Source organism: Westerdykella ornata (genome assembly GCF_010094085.1).
Source record: "Westerdykella ornata strain CBS 379.55 unplaced genomic scaffold EI97scaffold_60, whole genome shotgun sequence".
NCBI lineage: Eukaryota > Fungi > Ascomycota > Dothideomycetes > Pleosporales > Sporormiaceae > Westerdykella > Westerdykella ornata.
The window spans coordinates 34,604-54,264 of record NW_022986910.1 but is presented as its reverse complement, the minus strand read 5'-3'; the positions used below and the strand labels follow the sequence as shown (position 1 = coordinate 54,264).

At 51.6% G+C, this 19,661-nt stretch overlaps 6 protein-coding genes across 6 annotated transcripts; 1 reads left to right on the top strand and 5 right to left on the bottom strand.

Moving 5' to 3' along the window:
- Positions 1-2,253: 2,253 nt before the first annotated feature.
- Positions 2,254-5,605, bottom strand: EI97DRAFT_437898 (uncharacterized protein). The gene is made up of 3 exons (XM_033799433.1): positions 4,538-5,605; positions 3,650-4,486; positions 2,254-3,602 (listed from the first exon to the last, which is right to left on the bottom strand). The coding sequence occupies exons 1-3, from the start codon at positions 5,438-5,440 to the stop codon at positions 2,559-2,561; spliced, it is 2,784 nt and encodes a 927-aa protein (XP_033648958.1). The 5' UTR covers positions 5,441-5,605; the 3' UTR covers positions 2,254-2,558.
- A 1,441-nt stretch (positions 5,606-7,046) lies between these two features.
- EI97DRAFT_284454 (FAD/NAD(P)-binding domain-containing protein) lies at positions 7,047-9,016 on the bottom strand. The gene is made up of 4 exons (XM_033794392.1): positions 8,589-9,016; positions 8,233-8,500; positions 8,041-8,172; positions 7,047-7,974 (listed from the first exon to the last, which is right to left on the bottom strand). Exons 1-4 carry the CDS (start codon positions 8,825-8,827, stop codon positions 7,144-7,146), a joined length of 1,470 nt encoding a protein of 489 aa, XP_033648957.1. The 5' UTR covers positions 8,828-9,016; the 3' UTR covers positions 7,047-7,143.
- A 1,135-nt stretch (positions 9,017-10,151) lies between these two features.
- Positions 10,152-11,877, bottom strand: EI97DRAFT_408255 (uncharacterized protein). The gene is made up of 4 exons (XM_033796638.1): positions 11,428-11,877; positions 11,267-11,374; positions 11,034-11,215; positions 10,152-10,984 (listed from the first exon to the last, which is right to left on the bottom strand). Exons 1-4 carry the CDS (start codon positions 11,626-11,628, stop codon positions 10,375-10,377), a joined length of 1,101 nt encoding a protein of 366 aa, XP_033648956.1. The 5' UTR covers positions 11,629-11,877; the 3' UTR covers positions 10,152-10,374.
- Positions 11,878-13,299: 1,422 nt separating this feature from the next.
- On the bottom strand, positions 13,300-15,111 carry EI97DRAFT_497267 (glycine cleavage system T protein). The gene is made up of 2 exons (XM_033802504.1): positions 14,689-15,111; positions 13,300-14,624 (listed from the first exon to the last, which is right to left on the bottom strand). Exons 1-2 carry the CDS (start codon positions 15,027-15,029, stop codon positions 13,601-13,603), a joined length of 1,365 nt encoding a protein of 454 aa, XP_033648955.1. The 5' UTR covers positions 15,030-15,111; the 3' UTR covers positions 13,300-13,600.
- Positions 15,112-15,346: 235 nt separating this feature from the next.
- Positions 15,347-16,765, top strand: EI97DRAFT_462871 (vacuolar ATP synthase subunit C; the record flags this gene model as incomplete). The annotated part of the gene is made up of 5 exons (XM_033801312.1): positions 15,347-15,647; positions 15,701-15,795; positions 15,854-15,945; positions 15,999-16,491; positions 16,565-16,765. 5 exons carry the CDS (start codon positions 15,347-15,349, stop codon positions 16,763-16,765), a joined length of 1,182 nt encoding a protein of 393 aa, XP_033648954.1.
- A 178-nt stretch (positions 16,766-16,943) lies between these two features.
- Positions 16,944-19,172, bottom strand: EI97DRAFT_471232 (long-chain fatty acid transporter-like protein; the record flags this gene model as incomplete). Its single annotated transcript, XM_033801823.1, has 4 exons — positions 16,944-17,498; positions 17,655-18,580; positions 18,641-19,101; positions 19,166-19,172. The coding sequence occupies 4 exons, from the start codon at positions 19,170-19,172 to the stop codon at positions 16,994-16,996; spliced, it is 1,899 nt and encodes a 632-aa protein (XP_033648953.1). The 3' UTR covers positions 16,944-16,993.
- Between the last annotated feature and the right edge of the window lie 489 nt (positions 19,173-19,661).

Here is a 19,661-nt window from a genome sequence, read left to right as displayed (position 1 = left end):
TCATCATTTGTCTCCTAGACATCCTTGGATTCTGGAGTTCTTTTCTGAACTGTGATGTCCAGATTGGTGCAACTTTCTGCACTGCAGTCAGGAAGTCCTTGACTACATCATGAATTCTCAGAGTTTCAGAGATCCCTTCAGCTTCAGCTTCAGTGGCAGCCTCATCATACTCTACAAGCCAACCTTCCCATGAGGTGGCATATCTCATAGGTCTCAGAGCTATCAGATAATGGTCCCTGGCCTTGTCTCTTTCCACATCATCCTCAATTCCAACAGTGGTTCTGAGGAGTCTGATTTGCTCTCTCAGTTAGGTACCAAAGCGGCAACATGTCTTCTGCAGATGCTTGGAGACAGTGGATTGGATGTGTTTGACCAAATCTTTGCGACTTGTTTGTTCTCTCTCCCACTCTTTCCGTTCTTCCTTGTATGCCTCCATCTCCATCTTCCAGTTTTCCAAGTCATCCTTGTATGCTTTGAGGCCTGAAGTTGATAGGTCTGACAGGAATCTGGATGGAATGCGATCGATTGCTTCATTGTTCATGGAGGTAGCTTGGATAGATTGTTGGGTATGGCTTCTAGTGCTCATGGTGTTAGAAGAAGCAGTCTCAATAGTGGGGATAGCTGAGAGTACAGGTTCATAGTCTGAGACTTGAGGCTTGAGTAGAGCAGTAGGTCTTTCCATGAACTTCTTGAATCCATCAGGATCAATCATGTCTCAGATGTCCGATGCATCTGCCTTGGATTGTAGTTAGGTGAACCAGGAGGTCCAGTCCTTGCTGGTAGCCAGAGTGGCTTGAGTTTGGTTATTGATTGTGTTGGTAGACATATTGGTAAAGGCAGTGAGACTCTTAATTGTCAGATTTGATGATATCTGAAGATGTCATGGTGACAGAAAGATTGAATAAGGATGGGTTGACTGATTGTATTCTGGTGTATGTGTATGTGTGTGTGAGGCTGGGGCCTGACATCGGTTTTGATGTTCCTTCTCTGGGTATCAAGGCTGCACAGGGCATTAGCCACTGCAGAATCACTAGCTATATATCCTCAGACAGTACTGGTACAGACACCTTCCTAGTCCTCCTCTCCAGTCCCAGATGGGATATCCATAAACTGGCTTACCATCTGACAGGAGGTATACAGAGAGCTATGATCTTGTTCTCCTTGCAGTAGTCCTGGAATTCTACTAAGCAGTGGCTCTCGTGCCTGTCAATAATAAGCAGTCTGTATGCCCCTACAGTATGAGTCTTCGTATACATGTCGAAGTGCTTGAGCCATGCCAGTACGAGATCATTATTAATCTAGCCAGTAGGAGAGACCTCAATAATCCAGTCGCGAGGTAGATTGTCGAACTAGGAGGAGATAAGAACCTTGCCTGCAAAGATGATGAAGGGTGGGATAACATATCCTGTTACGCTGATACCTTGTACCAGGATAACCCACTCATGATCACCAGGCTGTAGTTTCTTCTGTTTTCCAGGTTTCTCTGAACCTGTAACAACAAGCTGAGATGATATCTTGCCTATTAGGAAGCCAGATTCATCGAAGTTGTAGATGTCCTCATCTACAATACCATATTTCACCTTCATCGACTGAACAAGAGTGAACCAAGGCCGGATAACCACTGGATCCTCGCAGGTAGCTCGCTGGCAATCGTACGGACAGCTTCATCGTGTTCGCAGCTCAGGTATGTGCTTGATAAAGTTATCAACCCAGTTCTTGCCAGTAGGCTTCCCACCACGCTCTCTTAGCAGTCTGTCGGCCATATCTCGTACATCTGCCTTCGATACTGGCACACCATATAAACTCTCATCAAGTATATGTTCTACAATCACCTCCTCTTCTAGTTTTGTCAGGCGCTTTGAGTTTGGCTTGCAGTCGCATCGAGAGCACATTCCAGCATGTCGCCATTGTATCATCCTTCGAGGAACAGTGTAGATTGTTTCAGTATGCCGAAGGCTTTTGATTTGATTTTTTTGGATATCAGAGATAGCAAGCTGCATGTCACCTTCAGTATAGGTTCTCTGAGCTCGGTGTTGTTGAGACATTATGTGTTGTTGCTGTACATGCGCTTTGGCAGTGTATGCTGGGGCGCTCGCTTGGGTAGGGCGCTCGCTTATGAAACACGTTACCCCTGTATTTATGTAGGTTTCTAATATAGTAAAGTGATAAATATGTTTCTAACACGTTTTATTAATAGCAAATAAACGTTTATATAAACTGGACCCCGGCCTAGTCTATGGACTTTCAGTGTGTACCGGATGTCGATTGGTATTATTTACAGCGGAGTCCTAGTGTAGCAGGAACAAACTGCTACTTGTGCATGCGCATTTTGAGGCATAAATTCTTGTTGAATTTCTGCGGGAAGGATGTACGAAAAAGACGATAAAACATCCAAAACACGACTCTATACCGAGCATTATGCGACAATGCCTCGTTCTATCAATGGCAAATCCAGGCACCCCAGCTGCGTCGTGGAATATAGTATCGCATTCTATTCCCGATTGTACGTTGCGATAGTATGCCCACTGATGCCTCAGAAAACACAACTCCCCTCCCCCCTACATAACTGCGGCCTTCTTCTTCTGCGCCCTCATAGCCAACACCGTCCCTGCCTTCCCAGGCGCCCGCCCCACTTCAACTACAATCATTCTAACAAAGTCTCTGCTTACCCAATAACTGCTATGCGCTCCCAGCATAGTAAGATATTGGATCTCCAGCGGCCCGCCGCCATATTTGAGAAAGTAGTCGATCTGACCATTATCATTGAGCAGATAGGCCCTCTTCTCCGCAATCTCTTCTCTCGTGAAATCATGCGTTTCGAGTTCGACATTCGAAGGCAAGCGTGCGACAGAGGCTCTGGGATGGGACGCATGTACTGTGTCGGCTTTGCGAAAGGGGTTCGAAAAAGCAAGCCAGGAGCCGTTAGCACTGGGTATGATGGCATGCTTCAACGACTCGGAGTATGAGACATCAACAGCGGCGTTGAGGCGGTACGCTACGGGGTCATACGGGTTAATGATGTTGTAAACGTTGTCGACAGGGATGCATCCGTATGTTCCTTGCTCGCCAGCTACGCCGGGTGTGGCGTACGAGTCCGCTCCTGGTTTTTCTCTGTCGCGTCTGGGAAGGAGAGCGGCTTTCTTGAGCAGAAGAAAGAACCCTACTGGACTGCCACAGACGAAGAGATTGGTAGTGTTGAAGATGAAATGGTCGCGTGGTATATCTTCTTCTGGATATGATGGCTCTCCAAAATGAGGCGGGACATAGCTTGGCTGTTGACTGAGTATATCTACTGCCATAACTGAACCAAGGCTATGGGCTATGAGGTGGACACGTCCCCAATTGGAAAAGCCTGGGTTGTTGAGACACCATAGCCGGTAGATGCGGTTGGCTTCATTGATACACGCTGCGACCATTTTCCTGTTGTGGGTCGGTGATAGATAGTATGGAACATCCAACATGACATCACTAATGATGCCACGTACAGACGGTAAACTGTCGGGAGTGATATCTTTTAGTGTGAATTGATTGATAGAAGGATCCTCCTCTGCTTCGAGACCGCTAGCTTCGTCTTCTAAGCTTACGCGTTGACGCCAGTTAACCTTCTGCTGTCAGCTGAGCGAGCAAACATCACCGCGAATGTACATACCGGGAGGACCATAATGCCCCCTGCATCTTGTCGGAGATGGCGTTTGACGTCGGCAGCACCGAGCTCGACGTTAACATCGCGTCTGAAGGCGTTGATTGCATGGGTGAAATGAAAGGTCTCGATTCGTTCCGATAGCTTCTGGCCGATACCATGAATAACCAGTACGAGATCAGTGACTTGCGGTCGCTCAGACAAAGCCAGCTCGAGATCCAGCTTTTGACGTGACTGTGGTGGTATCCCTGCTTGGGCGGAAGAAACACCTTCCCTGGCTTTCATTGCGGTGGTCGTCTTCTTGCTCGGATGTAATTCATCCCACAAGGCTTGGTCAAAACCTCTCACCACGCGGATTCCTATTGACCTCCCTTTACGGATGTAGTTAGCCAGCGGCCTTCGGCCGTAGTAATCCGAAGGTTGTAAAGACGGCCGAAGCAGGTAGGCCTCCTTTTCATTTGCATAGATAACGCCAGCGTCACGGTAAAGCCTCTTCCGCCCATCGTGACTGTAATTTCTGTCCCCAGACGCTTTGTTGTCGGGCCCATCAGGCCCGGTAGAGATATCAATAAGGTCGCAGGCATTTTCCACAATTTCTCGGCGCTCTGTCTCTGGATCAACTTCTTCCTCAGGTAGCGTGTTTTGGACCAGCCCCGTCTGCATCTGTGCTGAAGAAACTGGTCGGCTCTCGGGTTTCTTTTTGGACTTTTGCGGCCACAGCTTGTGAAGAATCTTCATCTCTCCCGCCGCACCAGCCTCAACCGCGCTGTCCAACTCGTCTTTCCATGTCTGTGTCCAAGGCTGTAGATCCAGATATCCGACCTCAAGCATGTTGGCAACATGTACCTGCAACAAGAGTCAGGTAGAACAAGACAACTAGTTCAACACAACACCCACTTCTACAGGGAGCATCGTGTCCTTATAGAACCATGACCCGCGCACAACTTCCGCAATGTCATTGACAGGAGACCAGTATATCGGTTCCATGCGAAACGACTGAGCGTCCATTACAACATGATGCAGTCGGGAGACTCCCACGGGCACCTTAACAGAGAGGAATGTCTTAGGGATTGAAGCTGGGCGAGACGACCCCTTGTCTTTATGGAAATGTGACGCAGATCCTGTATCATCATCCCAATTATAGCTATCCGTCTCGTGCGTAGTTGGCCGTCTGGTAGCATCGATCGATCCATCCCTCCGTGCATAATTTACATCCCTACGGGAAGGCGCCCGAATGAATGGTGTACCGGTGATGGTAGGAGACATCACTGGCGATCGCTCCACAGAATCTTCCCGACGCCGCAACGGGGACGAGCAGCTGCCTTGTAACCTTGCACCGGAACTGAAGCGGCTGTCACGCAGGACTTCGGCTGATCGAGAATACTCTCCTCCTTTACCGACAGACCCGGTTGGAGTTATATCTCTGACTTGTGTAGCTCCAGGGATATCTTTGCCAGATGCTGACTCTCCTCGCTTTCTCTTCAAACGCGCGATCGCCGGGTCGAAGACGTCAGGCGGAGTTCCGGTAGACGATGCCTTTTCCCCAACCTCCTCATTGTGTTTCAGAATCTTCTTGCGCAACTCCAGCCACGACTTCTCGATGGCATCGTTGTCATATTCGGAGAACGGTCGCGGTGGATGCCTACGTGCCGATGAGGCTGCAGTCGCTGGAGGCGGGAGAGGTGACAAGGGGTCATCGATCGCGAGCGGCGATGTATAGAAATAACGGACTGGTATTGCCGGTGGCGCCTCTACAGAATGTAGGACCTCGCGAATGTAACGGTTGGCGGGAGTCGTCATGGTAGTTGGGTCGTAGTCAATCCTTGAGGGCTGGCATGGGATCACCGTACATCGTTCGCAAAAGATCTTTTGAGAGTCTCCATGGCAGAAGTCGATTAGCCACGAAGATGGTTAAATATAGGCTGTCTTGGTGTTGAGGCAACAGTGTTGTGAGACTCGTGGCTGGTGACGTCTCCCTTATTCCAGCTCGACACCAGAACATGTGAACCACCAGTCACGTCACGTGATTCTGGCTGCCATGCCCAGGTGTAAGGTCGGGTCGTAATGTATATTCTAGATTGTTTCTAATTGCATTGTATGTAGAATAAGAGGATTTAATATAGAGATTTTATTTTAGGATTAGTCTACTTGGTAGCGAGTAGCATCGATGCATATCATTCCCAGGTATAGAGATGGAAATGGGTTTATAATGGAGAGCTCATATTTAGAAGCAAAGCTATGGATATTAGATCTTTGACTTTGACTTATCAGCATTAGTAAAGGATACGATAAACATTGCCGTAATCCTAGCCCATTATTCGGGAAGGATATCATTTCCATTATTGAACAGTCGAGAGAAATCAAGAGAAACGTATATTCAGTACTAGGTCAATCAGTAAAATGGTAAAGTCAAAAGCATCTACCATATTCGACGGATGTAAAATTGCTGAATAACCAGCACCAAGTGAGCTTCGTTGTACTGGAAACTCCACTCGTGCGATCAAACAGCACCAGAGCGAGTTACTCTAATATTGTCCAATAGCTGTGTACCCACATTCAAAGTTTAAAGATGGGAAGAAGCAGTGAGAGTAGATGCAACTGCTATAGCAATTGTCAATCCTTTACAGATGAAGCAACTCAACGCATAAGTATTACTGCAAATGTTAACAAGAGAATCAACACGCCCCTCTCATTTGATCTGGATTCATACAGAAACGGAGATGTTGAGGCGTTTCCAGGTTTACCTTGACTACGCGGGACAACTCGCTAATGAACCGCTCGCACGAATGAAAGCTGGAATGACCTGAAGTCCACCCAGGCACTGCCAGAGTCAACTCAGGTTACGTTAGTAGATAGGTAGAAATGTGAATGCTCTTCATCGATATCGGTTCATCGACCTTACGAGCAAATAGTATTATAACCTCGGTCGGTCCAGTAGAAATAAGATGACTGTTTTCAATATATCGATTTCTGCCGCTAGAAATCCTTTTAGTAGACCTCTCCTTCGGGTGACCCGCACCAAAAACGTACGGTCTTTTTTACGACTACAAAGTGATAAACATGAGGTAACAACTGTGACTGACAACAATACTAGCATGAGATAAGTCAAATAAAGAAGTGGTCGTTTCTTAATAAGGTCAAACATGTATGCATATGAGCGGAAGAGTTTTAGGGGCACATATATAAAAGTAAATGTGGATATACAACAAGCATAAACATTGTTCAAACTACATATCAGCTCATAACTATCTAAACACTCCCAAATCTATTATCATTAAAACTCGTCATCCGTATGTCGTGCCTTCGTAACTCAAAAAGAGAGACATAACTCGTGACGCGCGCGCATCGAAGGCGGGGAATCATCTATCTATACTACAATCATTAGCGCAAACTGCCGACGTTCCCAGACCGGGCCAACCGAAGAAATCAGATATCCTCCTTTTTCAGATATGTACGTCTACAAATGCTTTTTCCTTTTTGCCCCGAAATTTCACGCTGTCACCTCACGGAGCAAACTTGCCCTGTTTAAACAGGTACGAGTCGACGACGTCCTGCCCAGCGCGAATCGCCCACTCCACAGTCTCCATACCCTGGAGACCACTGGCCCAGAAGGTCTTGCTGCAGCCCTGCAGCTTATGCAACCTGGCGTATGCATCATTGCGAAGGGCCTCGGTGCCGAAATGCGGGAAATAATCCCACTTCCGGAATGCGCGGATGTCCGCAGGACAGAGGGGTTCGGCTTGCGCGCTTATGTCTCGAGGGTCTTTGTTGATTCTTGATAAAGTCGTTTGGAGTAGACTTCGTGTGGGTTTCTCCGGCACGTACTCGTTGTCCGGGCCCCAGGACCAGGCTACGGAGACGTTGCTGCGTTCCGAGAGGCGGAGGACAGCTACGGGTTCGCCTTCGTTTGGAGGCGGCACGGATGCGTTTTCGGCTTTGGCGATGTAGGAGACGCCAAAGGGTAGGGCTAGCTCGACCGCTGATGAGAAGTAATTATGTATGGCAACGTCCTTGAATACGTCGTGTTCTTCCTCAGTCAGATCAAGCCCGGCCCGTTCAAGGTTGTCGACCGTTGGCGGAAATGCCATGATCAGAGCAGCGCACTCTTGTGTACCCCACTTGTAAAAGTTTCCGTGAGGCTTCGTATACTTCAGGACCGGGTATTTGCCAGTGCGGTCGATGCAACGAATCTCGTGGCCCAGTTTGATAGGTGTCTTGCAGAGCTTCTTCTTCGACCATTCCACCCACACCTTGTGGAAATCTGTGTAATACACGTGGTGCTGTCCGATGAAGCCAGTAAGGATGTCAGGTGTCATGTACTGGAGTACGTACAACTGGTCACGTGTAAGTATATGCATGCGTGCTTCATGCACGTTGGAGCAGCAGGGATCTACACTCACAGCTGGGACTACGTTTACATCTCCGTAGCCATACAATGCCAGTGGATTAACAAGCAATCGTGGGAGCGCTGTAAAGTTATTGGCTTTGAACCACTGTACGCCGGGCACGCTGAGCTCGTCGGGAACGCCTTTCTGCTCCCAGATCAGTACTGATTCGCAACATTTCCAACTTGTTTCACATCCACAACGTACCTTATAACCAGGTGCACTCAATGGTGCAAACACTTTGTACCATGTCTGAATATATCGCGGAATCTCTCCTGCCATCTGTGCCACGAATGCCAGGTCTAGCGGAGGAACAGGCTCAATTTCACCGGTCGTATAGTTGAACCGGAACTGCTCTCTATCTCCAGCCAAGCGGAACTCTTCCGAAGGAACACCGGCGGTATTGAGGACTTTCAGCGTTTCGGTGTACGTTCCATTAGAGTAGAAGGCTGCGCCCATGGGGTGGAAAATTCCTCTAGGAGGGTGGTCAGCAGAACATCCAGCCGCGCGCGTTCGGCGCGCCAAAGTGTCAGGCGCCAGGATTTTGACGCTGTGGAACTCACTGTTCGTCGTAATAGGACTGGCATTTGCCGCCGAGTTCCGGCTGCTTGTCGAATATAACGGCTTTGATTCCTCTCGCTTCCAGTTTACTTGCTGCTGTCAAACCCGCTGGTCCAGCTCCAACAATGCACACAGGTGGCCTTGGTGGTCGCCTCGGCCATGCTTCTGCTGTCAATGAAAAAAGCGTGAGTTGGAGACACCACAGTGTGAAGAAATTCGTCATGAATGCAGGTCGTAACATGGTAACACGTTCAATCTGAAGCGACGAGCTTCTGCGAGGTACCTCGCGCCTTTATTATTGTATGCAACATCAACCAGGGCATCGTCCCATCTTCCTTTTGCTCAGTTATGGCCAGCAGCTGCACGGTGCGTTGGCACTCGAGTCGAAGTTGTGACGACTAGCGGCCCAGGCTGGTTGCCGCCTCAACGCCATCCAGGCAGGCTTCACTGCTGGATCAGGCGAGGAGCCGACGGAAGGGAAGACCGGTTATGGAAAAGCAGGGGAGCGGGTCGGATTGCGGAGGATCAGATTAACGACCATGACGTTCTGGCATGGAATCTGATGCAGGGCTGGTCCTAAAAATGAACAGTGCTTCGAGATATTTCGACAGTGCGTCCCCTAGGGGACCGGAATAATTACAGCGTTGGTATAATAATCCAACCAACTCTTCGTCTGAAACCGAAAAGCGACAAACTTGTCCTGCTGGAGTCCACGACATATCTTTGCTGGGTGGCTGGAGGCAGTGCTATCGACAACAGCTCTTTTGGGGAACTTTGGCGTGGATGCGGTGAACAACTGGCGGTGGATGTCATTCTGCATGAGCCATAGGATTGCATGGCAGCGTCCGGAACCACGGTGCCGAGGTTTCTGTTTTCAGCCCTAGCCCCCAGCGCCACGTTTTGGGCATCCTTCGCAACCGTCATGGTGGGTGGTTCCTGGTTTTCGATACAAGTCGAAACATTGCTCCGCATTGCGTCGTGTCAAGGAGTCCTGTCAATGTCGATATGCGTAACATAGTATGTGCGACATGGAGATAGCCCTCCCTCATGATTCAATTGCTTGCGGTCCTTCATGCTTGCGACGTCGTGCACAAATACGGAGCCGGCACTGGTCGCCAGCTCACCATTGCCACGACGTCAAAAAGACTCAAGAGAGAGGTCGGGGCGTCGAACGTGCGCTGGCGAATAGACTTGCCAAGAGGATGGACCGAAGACGAGCGAGATGGAGAAACGTGACTGACATCATAGGAGATCTCTATCGCCATTTACAGTTGATTGACTTTAAGCGCCTGAGCGATAGAAATGCTGCTCAAAATCGTTTTCACGACAGTGCTGCCAAAAAGCTGTTGGACAGAGATGATGAGGGGTAAGAGACTACGATAGATCCGATGCAAGGAACGGGAGAAGTGACAGAGAACATATGAGAAGCGGAGGAGGACAAAGGTGTCGCGAATTTGGAGAATTTGCACATAAAGGAAGCAGCTAATGTCCATGGAAGGGGTGCTTCCTGCCCGATCCACGGCTCACGTTGCATAGTCACCGAAGTTCATCTTGGGCCAGCATTCGTTTCACATATCGTTTTAATTGTTGATTCCCTGGATTCCTGCCTGGATATCTGCTCAAGGACATGGAAGTAAAAGAATTCGTTGGTCGTACGAAGAGTGGGTGATGGGACACGAAAACGCCTCCCAAGCTGAATCACCTGAAGCAACACGCCGGAATCGCAAGTGTGATCCCCGAACACAGCTGCCGCTCGGAAGGAAAGAAAAAAAGAGAACCATTAAAAGGCTAATACATGAACGATTTCTGATGTTCAACGTCGACATCGAATCGACTCTTGTCAGTTCTGCCACTCATCGGTCGTTCGCTTGGAACACCCCCAGTCGCTATGCTCTGATCCTGCGACGTCAACACCCGGGTGTCCAGCTCCATATTTTCGGGGTCATCAGGTAGGCGGATCTTCTCTCTCTGTCGGCTGTGTCCGCTGCCGTACGGCTTTGAACGGTTACTTGATCCTTGAGTTCGGGCGCGAGAGGGAAAGAGGAGTGGCTTCAATGCAGGAATACATCCACAGATGACTCCCACATTGGTTTCGACAGCGGTCCAAACCCAAATCTGGAACCCTTCCCAGGTGACGTCGTAGGTTCTGAAGAGGACGAAGTGGATCCAGTATGCTCGGAAGCTCCCTGCAACGACGATGACGCCACCCACACCAAATAGGATCATAAGGCCGATACGTTGGCTCCAAGGAAGCGAGAGACTGATCAGTGTCGGGATCGGTAAGGCGTAGATCATGAAGTCTGTCACGACGTTGAGGGTGCTCTGGACTACGAGTGGCGGACCTTCGGGAATGCAGTCGCGGTGGTCGGCCAGCAGTTTCCAATAGCTGCTAATGGGACTGTGAATGTCAACGTATGAACAGCAACAACCGAATAGGACAAACGTACATGCATTGTACCCATAGTGCGATGAGGAAGACGATGAAGGCAGCGAAGACGAGAGCGAAAGTGGCCCATACGAGCTTGCGGAACAAGGATTTTTCGGGCGCGATGCGGAAATACGACGTGAGGATGGACATTTTGACAAAGCTGGAAGCAAGCACAAATAGTGTTTGGCCGGCCATTGAAGCCTAGCAGGATTAGCATGGCAGTGACATAGGGGTGTCGGCACTGTTCCTCACCTTTCTGCCCGTCTCCATCTGGTGGATCTGCAGGTCCCAGACGTGGACATTCCAGCCATACATCTGTGTGGCCATGATCACGAGCGCAGTCGTTCCAGCAGAGAATATCTGGTTCATTAGTTTTCCAGTTGGCAGTGAAGCACTGGCGGCTGGGAACTCACCACAGCAACAACCATGAGCCAGTCGTCCCACCAACTCTTGTGCAGCCATCCTATCCGCACCCACAACCTGAGTGCCACACATATCACCGCTATAGGTAACAGCGTCAACTCCACGATCATCAATCCGGGGCCTCGCTCGACGGGGTCGACGTAGTTCGGCTTGGGCCATGTCTTCCGAACCTCTGGTGGTGGGAACCGCATGATGACAGGTAGGAAGTACCAAGATGACACTTCAATCGACGCCGGGATGTGACTGCGGGGGAAGCATCACTCGAGGAGGAAGCACGGGCGAGGACAAGCACAGATGTATATATCTACTCGGGACTACGCCCCATCATTGCCACTGGGAAGCGATCGATACCGCGCTCAGCTCAAGCCACCTAGGGGATACGACCCCACAATGGCGAATTCTCTGCTGATGGGGATATGCAGAATCCTCCTGTCTAGGACGTGACTGGAACATGCGCAGATGGCAATAAACGTGATCCGCAGCAGGTACTGGACGGCTGCTTTGGAGACCACCAGGGGACAGAGCGTCCAGGCACGGGGCCACCCTCGTCATCGCCGGTGACTTGCCAGAGACCACTGTCTCTCGTATATGGAGGTAGCCAGTACGCGCGATCCTGTCTCTCTCTGGGTGTGGATGGAGACACGCCGTTGGGTAGACGTTGGGAAATGTGGCGGGGCGTATGCGCCAATGGGAATACGGAGACTGGGGCAGTGAAGTGCGGGCGCTTCTGGCCGCATCTCAGGTACCGGCAATCCCGTCGAATAATCCTCCTGGTACGGCCCGTCCAACGTCACACTGCAAATGGTTTAAATAAAAAGGCACAAAGTCTCCAGTCCCTATCTCCAAACTTGTCCAGTAATGCTCTCCACTGCCATGGGCTCTCGCTTGACTCGCCTTCGTTGCTCGGATCGAGGTACTATCGACAGCCAATGAGAATGCTTGACGAACATCCATCTTCGAGGCAACAAGTTCGTCGTAGCAAATAAGCACCTTCTAAGCTTGAGGGACCTGAGGTACGGTTCTCCTTCGTTGACGCAAGTACGAACGACCCGACGAAAATACCACAGAAGAAAAACTTCCTTGCGCACATCACCTGTCAACCGCGTCGTTCACGACTCTCTGGCGGCGTCAACAGCCGCGACAGTGGTTCATCAGCTCGCCATGTACGGGACCATTATATTTCCAAGACCGTAGTCCTGCGCTAGAACAGAGTTTCATTCGATGCCTATATTCATAATATCCCTTTGATATAGCCATCGAGGCGCGGCAAAAGCCGGCCGACGGTCCTTGACCGAGAAGCGAAAATCACACTCTCCCCGCTCGGCAATGCGAATGGCTTATCTGTCGATTTTCTGATGAATTCGCGAGAATGCAAGAGTATTGATTTACTCATCAGCCCTACTCGGTGGCGTCGAAGTGGCTTCAGGAAGTCTCTGCCTAACCGCCCGGGCTGAGACCACCATCTCATCATGCCAGCTATGCCTCCTCAGGACGCTCCAGCCCGGATTATGAAGGAATCCACAAAGTACTTAGGACTCGCTATGCCAATACGGCCTTCAGCTGGCCATAACGTGCCACTGTAAACACGATAGTCCAATAAACCACCCGTTATGTTTTTGCCCGCATGCTTCGCCATAACGTGCATTCGTCTTCCAGCCTAAGAGTCCAGTCAAAAACGGGGGACTATTGACGGCATCGGAATTGGGCAACAGTGGTTGGTGATTTGCTTGTGGAATGATAACCGAAGGAGTGAGCAATCAGCAATGAGGGATGCGCAGGTTGGCCTCCTTGCCACAGTTCGAAACCTTTCGAATGCCCGCCCACTCGCGGCAGTTCATATATGTTCTTGTAGGCACATGTAAGCCATAAAATCGTTAGGAAGGGTACATGGGAGAAGATCGTATGTGGAGTGACACTTCGAATCTCAGTCAACATTCTAAATGCTGATCAGCCATCCTATCCGCAAAGGCACCACCGGATTGTGGTTAATGATGCAACCGCCGATTATCCCGCCTAAATACGTCTGTCCGTCACGCTGTGTAAAGCTAGGTTGAACACGTTATCCTTCACGCATATCCATTGCTTGCGATATGTTGAATACTAATGCGTGCTTCAATTCTTGTCGGTCATAACATCCCAGTGAAATCTTACACTCCTCTCCCATCACTCGTTCGCGCCCGGCGCCGGCCGAAAATATTTACTCGGCACAAACGGCATCTTACTAACCGTCGCTTTCCTCTTTTTACCCCGAACCACGACCTGCACCTCCGTGCCACTCTTATGCATTCCATCCTTGATATATCCCATCGAGATATTCTTCTTCAGGGTCGGCGACGGACACCCAGATGTAATGACACCGATCTCCTCGCCAGATTCCGGATCCAGAATCTTCGCACCTTCTCGTGCGGGTGCACCCTCGACAATGAAGCCTACCCGACGGCGGGAGACACCGCCTCCTTCGGATTTCTTCTTCAGCTGCTGCAGTATGACCGAGTCGCCGTGGAAGCCGCCCTTGGCGCGCCTGTCTTTGCCTATGATCCAGGAGAGCCCGGCTTCTACTGGTGTCGTGGTGTCGTCTAAATCGTGGCCGTACAGGCACATACCCGCCTCCAAGCGCAAGGAATCTCTCGCGCCCAGCCCAGCGAGTCTGAGCTCATCCTTCGCCGAGTCGAGGAGAAAGGCGGTGACTGCTTCCGTGGCATAGGGTGGGATGCTGATTTCGAAGCCGTCTTCGCCTGTGTAACCGCCTCTGCTGACGAGAACTTCGGTATCAGTGCCTTTGATAGTGGCGTGGGTGGACTGTCCGAAATACAGCGTCTCGAGCTCTTTTGCGTGTTCCTCGTCCAGGACTCGTGAGAGGATGTCTGCGGCTAGGGGGCCCTGCAGAGCAATCAGACCCTGGTTATCTAGGACTTTCCATTCGACGGGCTGGTCTGGGTGGTTCTTCCCCCAGTCTTCAAGCTCCGATTTTAGGTAGGCCAGATCCTTTTCGCGGCAGCCGGCGTTGGTGACGACGTAGAACTTTCCCGGGAGACGGGTTATTATAGTATCATCGACGATGCCGCCGGTTTCTCTGTGGAGGAGGGCGGAGAGGGTGGAGGTGTACTCGTTGAGGGAGGAGAGGGAGGAAGGGGTCAGGGTTTCCAAGAAGGCCTGCGCACCGGGCCCCGAGAATTCATGCTGGACCCTGTGTAGCAATTGGGTTAGTTTCATGTTTCCAGATATACTGGATATGATGATCGAGCACGTACATATGTCCAACGTCGAACAAGCTCGCCTTCTCTCGTGTCCAATTATGTGACTCTCCAATGCCCAGATCGCTGTATTGTACCGGCATCTGGTAACCTCCGAACGGCACAAACTTAGCTCCATGTGAAGCATGTAAGTCATATAGTCCCGTCTTGCCGAATTTCTCAGGTTGCGCCTCGGAGGACGCATATCGTACTGGAGAATGCCGGAATAGCGCAACCCCGCAAGGTCTCAACGGCGACGAAGCCGTGCATCTTTGCGCGAGGCATGGTGGACGAATCTGAGGAGCTCTGAGACCACTGAGAGCTGGTCTCAAGGCAGCGACGCTCCTTTTCGTAGCCATTGTGGGAGGATTGGGATAAAGGAGGAGAAAAGGGAAAGCAATGGTGAAGTCGAGACGTGGTATGGTGTCTTGAGGCCCGGCGTACCTAGGTATGACATCGATCGTCTCCGGCGGGAAAGCACAAGACCAATGACGGCAGAGGAGAGCTGCAGCCCGAAGGTCCGTGCACAAAGAGCTCAGGCCGGGTGTATCAATTGATGGACGTACACAGTATAGTCCATCCCACAACATCAAACACGGCTAACCTCCGCACTGCGTCTGAGACCTCATCACCCATCCTATTACCCTTATATACCACCTAGAGGCAAGCCGGCACTATGTCCAAGGCTCCGCGGTATATCCTCGTCTCGCTGCCAACGTCCATCACCCCGTCCCACCACACCGAAGACGCACTCAATGCGCTGAGAAGCACAATCGCCGACGACGTCGGTACAACCTACCCATTCACGATTCCAACGTTCAAGATCGGAACGCTAGATGCGTTAGTGCAACAGGCGGATGATTTGGCGAAGCTGCATACAACGTGTGAGGGCGTCGTGGGCAAGGTGGGGGATAGCTTGAGAAGTCTCTTGGATGGGGATGACGACAGGGTGCGGCAGCAGAAGACAATAAATGATAGTATGTGTGAGATCCGTGGTGTTGGTCCTGGAGACACGCTGATGTAGGCAAAGAGCCGGTGGAGCAGTATCTCAGGAATTTCCAGTGGAATAAAGTCAAGTATCGGGCGGATAAGCCGATAGCAGACTTGATTGATTCATTGCAGAAGGTTGGACACATGTATAGAATCTCTCTGAACATTGCGAAGCTGACCGAGATAATCATAGGAGATCGCAGGCATCGACAACGACGTCAAAGCCAAAGTCAACCAATACAACCAAGTCAAAACCAACCTAGCAGCCTCGCAACGCCGCCAGACGTGCGCCTCCCTCCCCAAAACCCTCACCTCCTCATGACCTAACATCTCCCCAGCGGCAACCTCGCCACCAGATCCCTCACGTCAATAGTGCAGCCCTCACAAATAATCCAAGACTCCGAATACCTCGACACAATCCTCATCGCCATCCCCAACTCCGCCGTCAGAGACTTCTACAAAACCTATGAAACGCTAGCGCCCATGGTTGTCCCTCGCTCCGCCACGCAGATAGCCGATGACGACGAATTCACCCTCTTCTCTCTCGTAGTGTTTAAGAAGCATTCGGCGGAATTCGTGCACAAGGCTAGGGAAAAGAGATGGACGCCGAGGGAGTACAAGTACAAGGAGGGCGGGAAGGAAGAGGAGGCGAGGGAGGTAGGGAGGTTGGAGAAGGAGGAGAGGAAGCTGTGGGGGGATGCGCTGCGGTTGGCACAGACAGGGTGGAGTGAGGGCGCCATGATTTGGATTCACGTGCTTGCTTTAAGGGTATTTGTCGAGACGGTCCTGAGATACGGGCTGCCGCTGGATTTTGTGTGTGCTCTGGTACAGGTGAGTATCTCCATCTCGGTTTCCTTCGCACATTTGGTTTCGTTTTGGTGAGCTGCCAAGCTGACCATACCAGACTACATCCAAACAAGCCAAAAAGGCAAAAACCAACCTGGACGCAAATTACTCCTACCTTGGCGGCAATGCATTTGGCCGCGACAGCAAAGGCCGCATCAAGAAGGACGATCAGGCTCTGTCTACGGAACTGCAGGGTACCGGCCATTTGGGCGATCAGGAGTACTCTGCTTATGTCTATTATGAGTTTGAGATCGTATAGCACGCGTAATGGTATGGTCTTTGGTAGTTCAAATCCGTGGGTTGACCTTGAACTTGGTGAACTGCTGATTGTGGGATTAGTCGTGTTCGAAATTCCGCTCCACAGTCCAAGGTTTCTTTCGAGTGGCGTTATACGCAGGCTCCTGTTGTGAACCATATCGATTTCTACTCATGATAATGCCTAATTCAGGAGACCACCTCATCTCGCCGCATCATCATCCGTATCCCCCTAGGTCAACCTCACGCTCCTATTCTTCAACGCCTCCCAATCCTTCCTCTCATACGGCACATACCGATCACTCCCCGGCGGCAACCAAAAAAACACATCCCCATTCCCCACCTTCTCCAAATCCACGCCCTCCCTCTTCAACCTCCCCTTCTGCATCTTCAACGTCCCCGTATACTCCAACGCCGGCGTCACCCTCAAAAACAGCGGCACCGCATACCCCGGCAACACGTCCCTCACGTACCGCGCCAGCGCCTTGGTATCAAACGTCTCGAGCGTGACGCCGTCGGCGAGCACGATGCTGGCGGCGCCCGCGCGGCCGTCGTACCCGGGAACCAGCACGCCGTAGACGTTTGGCTCGGCGATTTGGGGGAATCGGCCCAGCGCATCGGCGACCTCGTTGGTCGAGACGTTTTCGCTCTTCCAGCGGAAGGTGTCGCCCAGGCGGTCGGCGAAGAAGACGCGCCCGTCGGCGTCTACGCGGTGCATGTCGCCGGATTTGAACCAGCTGGGAATGTATTAGACTGGTGGTGCGAGAGAGGAAGAGTCGAAAAATTGAAAAAGGGGATACAATCAACACAGGGCAGTGGGGAATATAGAGAGGGGAGGAGGGGCGACCCGCACTTGAAGAAGAGAAAAGGAGTAGGAGAAGATAGTCACTCACAGATCCCCCTTCTCAAACACATCCGCAATCCGCCTATCCAACGTCGCCTTCTCATTCTTATAATACCCCGGTACCGAATCCAGCAACTTCGGATCCAATCGATGCAGCACCTGCCCGGGCTCATCCACCCCGCACCGAATAGCAAACCCATCCCCATCCCGTACGATATCCTCGGTATCCACATCCATCTTAACGCGCACCTCCTCATTGCCGTACCGCCAGTGCCAAATCAGGCCCCGCAGCCCAATACAATTCGCTGTAAACGGCCCATAATTCTTGTTGAACGTGGCGCCCAGGCCATCCGTAGCGGCATACAGCTCATTGATGACGGGGATGCGGAAGCGCTCGCGGAACGGCTCCCACACATCGGGTCTCATGCCGTTGCCCCAGGCCATCTGGACGCAGTGGCTGCGCTCGTGCTCGTTGGCCGGCCCGTTGAGCAGGTACCGGCACAGCTCGCCGACGTACTGGATGATGGTTGCGCGCGACCGGGCGACCTCGGGCCAGAAGGTCTTGTGCGAGAATCTGCGGCCTAGGACGATGGTGGCGCCGGCGTGGATGCAGGGCGAGGTGCAGAGGCCGTGGGCCGCGCCGTGGTACAGCGGCATGCATGTGTACATGCGGTCGTTGGGGGTCAGTTGGAGGTATTTGGCGGACGAGTAGCCCGTCACGAGTTCGCGGCCGGTGGTGAAGATGACGCCTTTGGGGAGGCCCGTGGTGCCTGAGGTGTAGAGGAGGGAGCGGACGGAGTCGATGGTGATGTCTTCGTAGCGGGCTGGCGGGATGGGAGTGGTGTCTGTGAGGGAGGCGAAGAAGGAGGGGGAGTAGTATTGGATTTGGATGGAGAGGCCTTCGAGCTCTTCGCGGCAGGGCTCGAGGTTGTTGCGGACGTCGGTGTCGGCGATGACGAAGCGGCTCTCGCAGAGCTATACCGATTCCAATGTCAGATGTGGATATTCCGCGAGACGATTGGAGGATATGGATACCTTGACACAGTGCACCAAACCAGCTCCCGTCAGATTCCAGTTCAAGAAGCTAATCTTTGCACCTATCGCATCCAGGGCGAACCAAAGCATATAATACTCTGGGCTATTTCCACCATCAATGGCCACCATCTCGCCCGAATCGACGCCCATATCTTTCATAAGCCAATTCGCAACTTGGATTATGCAATCGTAAAACTGCCGGTACGTCCAGGTCTGGCCTTCGAAGATCAGAAAGGGGTGGTCCGGACGGTGGTGCAACGCGTGGTCTTCCAGAACGTGAAACAACAGCACCCGCTTCGCCATGACGCGGCCGGTGAGGTAGTCGACGATTTCCTTGCTCGGGGCGAGCCCGGCACGTGGATTCCTGAGGTCATGGAGAATGTGGAACTTGGCGTTGAGGTAGGCGGCTATGGCTGCGGTGCCGGCTGCGGTGCCAGCTGCGGCACCGACGATGATGGGCACTGGTGAATGGTTAGAAAGTGTCTATGAAAAGTGACTTGTGAGGGTTTGAAGTGGAATGCTTACGAGCCATAGTTCTAACGCTTGCTACCAATAAGTGGATGGCAGGGAAAAGAGGGAGGAGTGTCCAGGCTATCACCTATATCCAAAGCCGCGCTGATGGAGCGTCGTCCGCAGGATCAGTAAAAAGGACCTTTCGTCCCAAGCTCCGTCCAGCGACCAGTGGCAGATTGTTGAAGGATAACACGTCCATCCTCGGTATTCAGCTCTTGCACGGCTGGACCCTGGTCTTTCTGTGCTTCTGGAGGAGTTTGCTGGTTACTCCGAGGTCGAGTGTAGGATCGAGTCAGCGAATTGGGAGGAAGACGAACTGCACTGTTAGGCCTCTCATTTGCCCGTTTGGAGCTTACCCCGCATTTTGCTAATAGCGGAACGGAAGCGGAGCGGTATCCATGCCCTGCAGTAGTGCCATTCCCCTATGGTGCGAATTTGAAACAGGTGAGGAGTAAAACGGGTGGTTATCTTGATCCTGGATGTCAAAGTGATTCAGAATCCAAGGTTC

Coding starts and splice junctions, on each gene's coding strand:
- EI97DRAFT_437898 (XM_033799433.1), bottom strand. CDS start 5,440: ATGACGACTCCCGCCAACCGTTACATTCGCGAGGTCCTACATTCTGTA. Junction 4,487..4,537: donor ACACGATGCTCCCTGTAGAA/GTGGGTGTTGTG, acceptor CTCTTGTTGCAG/GTACATGTTGCCAACATGCT. Junction 3,603..3,649: donor GGGGCATTATGGTCCTCCCG/GTATGTACATTC, acceptor TGACAGCAGAAG/GTTAACTGGCGTCAACGCGT.
- EI97DRAFT_284454 (XM_033794392.1), bottom strand. CDS start 8,827: ATGTTACGACCTGCATTCATGACGAATTTCTTCACACTGTGGTGTCTC. Junction 8,501..8,588: donor CAGTCCTATTACGACGAACA/GTGAGTTCCACA, acceptor CCACCCTCCTAG/AGGAATTTTCCACCCCATGG. Junction 8,173..8,232: donor TGAGTGCACCTGGTTATAAG/GTACGTTGTGGA, acceptor ATCTGGGAGCAG/AAAGGCGTTCCCGACGAGCT.
- EI97DRAFT_408255 (XM_033796638.1), bottom strand. CDS start 11,628: ATGCGGTTCCCACCACCAGAGGTTCGGAAGACATGGCCCAAGCCGAAC. Junction 11,216..11,266: donor AGATGGAGACGGGCAGAAAG/GTGAGGAACAGT, acceptor TAATCCTGCTAG/GCTTCAATGGCCGGCCAAAC. Junction 10,985..11,033: donor GCACTATGGGTACAATGCAT/GTACGTTTGTCC, acceptor TGACATTCACAG/TCCCATTAGCAGCTATTGGA.
- EI97DRAFT_497267 (XM_033802504.1), bottom strand. CDS start 15,029: ATGGCTACGAAAAGGAGCGTCGCTGCCTTGAGACCAGCTCTCAGTGGT. Junction 14,625..14,688: donor TTGTTCGACGTTGGACATAT/GTACGTGCTCGA, acceptor ATTGCTACACAG/GGTCCAGCATGAATTCTCGG.